Below are 3,066 nucleotides of genomic sequence, written 5' to 3'. Positions count from 1 at the left end.
CCAGGACAACAGCACAGATAAATGTGCCCAGTAATGAGGCAGCTGTCAGGCCGATACCCAGAGGCTCATGGTAGGAGAGGAATTCTGTTTTCTTAGGAACACAGCGGTCACGATTGGGGCCAGACCAGAAGTCCTCTGGACAACTGATGCACTCAGTGGAGTCTATAAAGAAAGGGACAGTATTGTGATACATATGTTTACATTATATCTCCAAATTAATTTCAGTGTTTAAAAGTCAGTACCAACCAGTCTTATTGCTGATCTTTCCCTCAGAACAAGGGATGCAGTCAAAACAGCACACAGGTTCCCCTTTCTTTATGGCCATGCGTGTACCTGGAGGGCAGTTCTCGCTGCACACTGATCGGGGTGGCTGTAGGGAGAACGATAAATATATGTCATTCAACAGTACTTTAATGAGTCATCCATGAAGCTATCCAAAAAATAGATGTCTGGAAAATCACAAGTAACCTTTTTTGATTCAAACTTCCAGAAGATTTTGTCTTCATCAATTGTGAGTTCTTCTCCTTTGAACGCAGATCTCTTAATTTCACCTACATTCTGAAGTTTAGTTCTTCCATCAGGTAGTCGCAGCCAGTTCATGATATCATATATTGGTAAGGCATCACCATTCTCATCAAATGACACTTGATCACCAAACGGTGTTGTGAAGTTGACCTTTTGCAAGTAATACACTAACTATGAGAATAAGGGATAGAACAAAAACAAAGAGGACAAATGAAAATATATATAACCATGGTGAAAAAGATAAGATAAAAGATAGCTGTATCTAGTATTCAATCATCAAAGTGCATACAGATATGAACATATCAACATTCCCAAAATGCACTTCCTTTAAAGTTGTCACAGCTCTGTTACCTAGTGACAAGATATTGTTGCCTCTGACCTGATAATAATGTCCACTGCTACAGGGAATCAAAAATGCTTTTAGCTATCTCCTCTTTCTGATTTGTAATCTCATATCTTTGTAGTTAATGGTAAAGTGTAGAGTAACACTTTATATTAAGGTCCTTATTAAAGTCCTTACTGCAGTTAGTAATAACAATAATAAGATCCAGTTCCTCCAAAAAGCATTGTTAACTCTTAATAAGTGCATGGTTTACTGCTAACAAATGCATAACAAAGTATCTAATTCTGAATGAATGTTTTTTTTAGGACGCTTTTATTAAGTCTTACAATCTTATTAACATATCATATTACTAATATGCATCTAATGATTATTACAAGGACCATAATATAAAGTGTCACTAAGTGTAGGATTAGAAACCGGTAGAGTGTTAACTGATATCACACCTGCCATGGCTCCAGTCTTCGCAAACTGCCACAGCTTTGCCCACTGAAAGGCCCTCTCCCTGGCTCACACTGCAGCATGTCATCAAGGGCGTATGCCAGAGCATACACAGCCTTGTACACATTATACTCTGGTCTGAGGTTTAAAATATCCAAAAACTCAGTCTCCACCTTCTCTAGATCTTCCCATCCAGTGCATAATGCTCCTCCGGCATCAACCCAACCTGCTGGAGGTGGGGCAAATCTACACTGAAACGTATATTCCCAGAACTGGTTCAACTGAAATATATTTAAAACATGCATGTGTTAACATAATAATAATATTAATAACATTCTTGCAATTTGTCATCAGATTGTAAGCCTAAACTTTCACCATGCTATTTCCATTGCTGTTGTTGTGGTGTTGGTCAGGATGTATTTGTAAGAGGAATTCCCTGAGCCCTGGTATTTCTCCTCGACGGATGGCGATGCCCAGTATGCCACCCAGGTATGGCATAAGGTGGGGGGTCTGGAACACAGTAGCTGCTATCCAGGCTTCACTGGCAATCCACTGCAGGTCTGTCACATTCTGCCTCACCACCTGTGTATTATACCAAATTCATAAATCCATACTGCCATGCAACTAAAATAGTGTCTCAATATATATAGTCTACATAGTTGATGTCTTGTCTTAGTCATTCATAAACAGGTGCAATACTGTGTACAGAGTACTCAGTATTATGAGCAAAAAGATGCACATCATTATAAATGGAGTTCAGATTAATTGGTATTAGCAAGTGATCTATGAAACCCTGCTAACAGCACATTTAAATAATAAGTTTAATCAAATCAAATTTCAAATCATCAAATTAAATCTATTTTTACAGGTCAATATGTTATTGTAACTTAAATCCTTCAGTCTAATGAATAAAACATTGAGTAATAAAATAAAAGTGCATGATATTTTTAAGCCCAACCTCTTCCATGAGGTTAATCATGTGACTCTCATGTGCAAACACAATGACTACACGAGCTGTGGACTTTTTCATCACATCCACAATCCTCCTTAGTTCATCTGGGTCACCGCCCCAGGGCAAAACTTCTAAGTAGGCCAGACAGCCTCCACCAGACTGAGCCAGGTCAGACTGGAAGGATTGGGCAGCATGAAGTCCATAGTCATCATCACTGACCAGCAGACCTGTCCAAGTCCAGCCAAAGTACTTTAGAACCTGAATCATAGCACGCACCTAAGTGAATACAGAGTGGAGGGATTAGTGCACAGGTTGGAATAATCTTTCAGTAGGAAACATGCTAAACAAGTTTTACAATGGATCATGTAGCGTGTGAACTAAACAATAGCTTTTGGGGGAGCTCACTTTTTCAACCGGGGGAGTGTGTGTGCATTCATAGCTGCATCGACCTACTCTCTTTATGTCAGCACATCTGTTATTTAATAATCAGTGAAATTGAGACATCAAATGCAGGGGTCAAATATCAAACCTAAAATACTCAACCCTTTGAGTTAAAGTGAGCAAAGTTTATGTCTATATAAGTCATAATTGGTCATGGCAAGAATTGCATGCATGTCGATGTCTTTATTAAAGTGAATTAATGATCACTGATGAATCACCATCATGCTTGAATTATACATCAATAGTTTTCACAATAATTTCACATATGAACCATGATGACGAAGATACAGAAAACTAAAAATAGCATTCTAGTGTTTTTTTTTTTTTTTGCATTTTCATTTTACTGATAGATGGTCACCTGGAAAGC

The 3,066-nt window shown here is 38.4% G+C and overlaps 1 protein-coding gene across 1 annotated transcript in view; it reads right to left on the bottom strand.

Annotated features, from left to right (window-relative positions):
- LOC118342066 (extracellular calcium-sensing receptor-like) overlaps nt 1-1,705 on the bottom strand; it is a 1,954-nt gene extending 249 nt beyond the window's left edge. Inside the window, exons 1-4 of the mRNA XM_035680496.1 lie at nt 1,312-1,705; nt 469-696; nt 247-370; nt 8-162 (exon numbers count right to left, since the gene is read on the bottom strand). Of these exons, the coding sequence (XP_035536389.1) occupies nt 8-162; nt 247-370; nt 469-696; nt 1,312-1,611 (807 nt within the window). The 5' untranslated portion in view covers nt 1,612-1,705. The remainder of the gene's footprint in view (nt 1-7; nt 163-246; nt 371-468; nt 697-1,311) is intronic.
- Nucleotides 1,706-3,066: the final 1,361 nt, after the last annotated feature.

The sequence above is a fragment of the Morone saxatilis genome, unplaced genomic scaffold, assembly GCF_004916995.1.
Source record: "Morone saxatilis isolate NCDOM2014 unplaced genomic scaffold, NCSU_SB_2.0 Contig8, whole genome shotgun sequence".
Classification (NCBI taxonomy): Eukaryota; Metazoa; Chordata; class Actinopteri; family Moronidae; genus Morone; species Morone saxatilis.
This window is presented reverse-complemented; position numbering and strand designations above follow the sequence as displayed.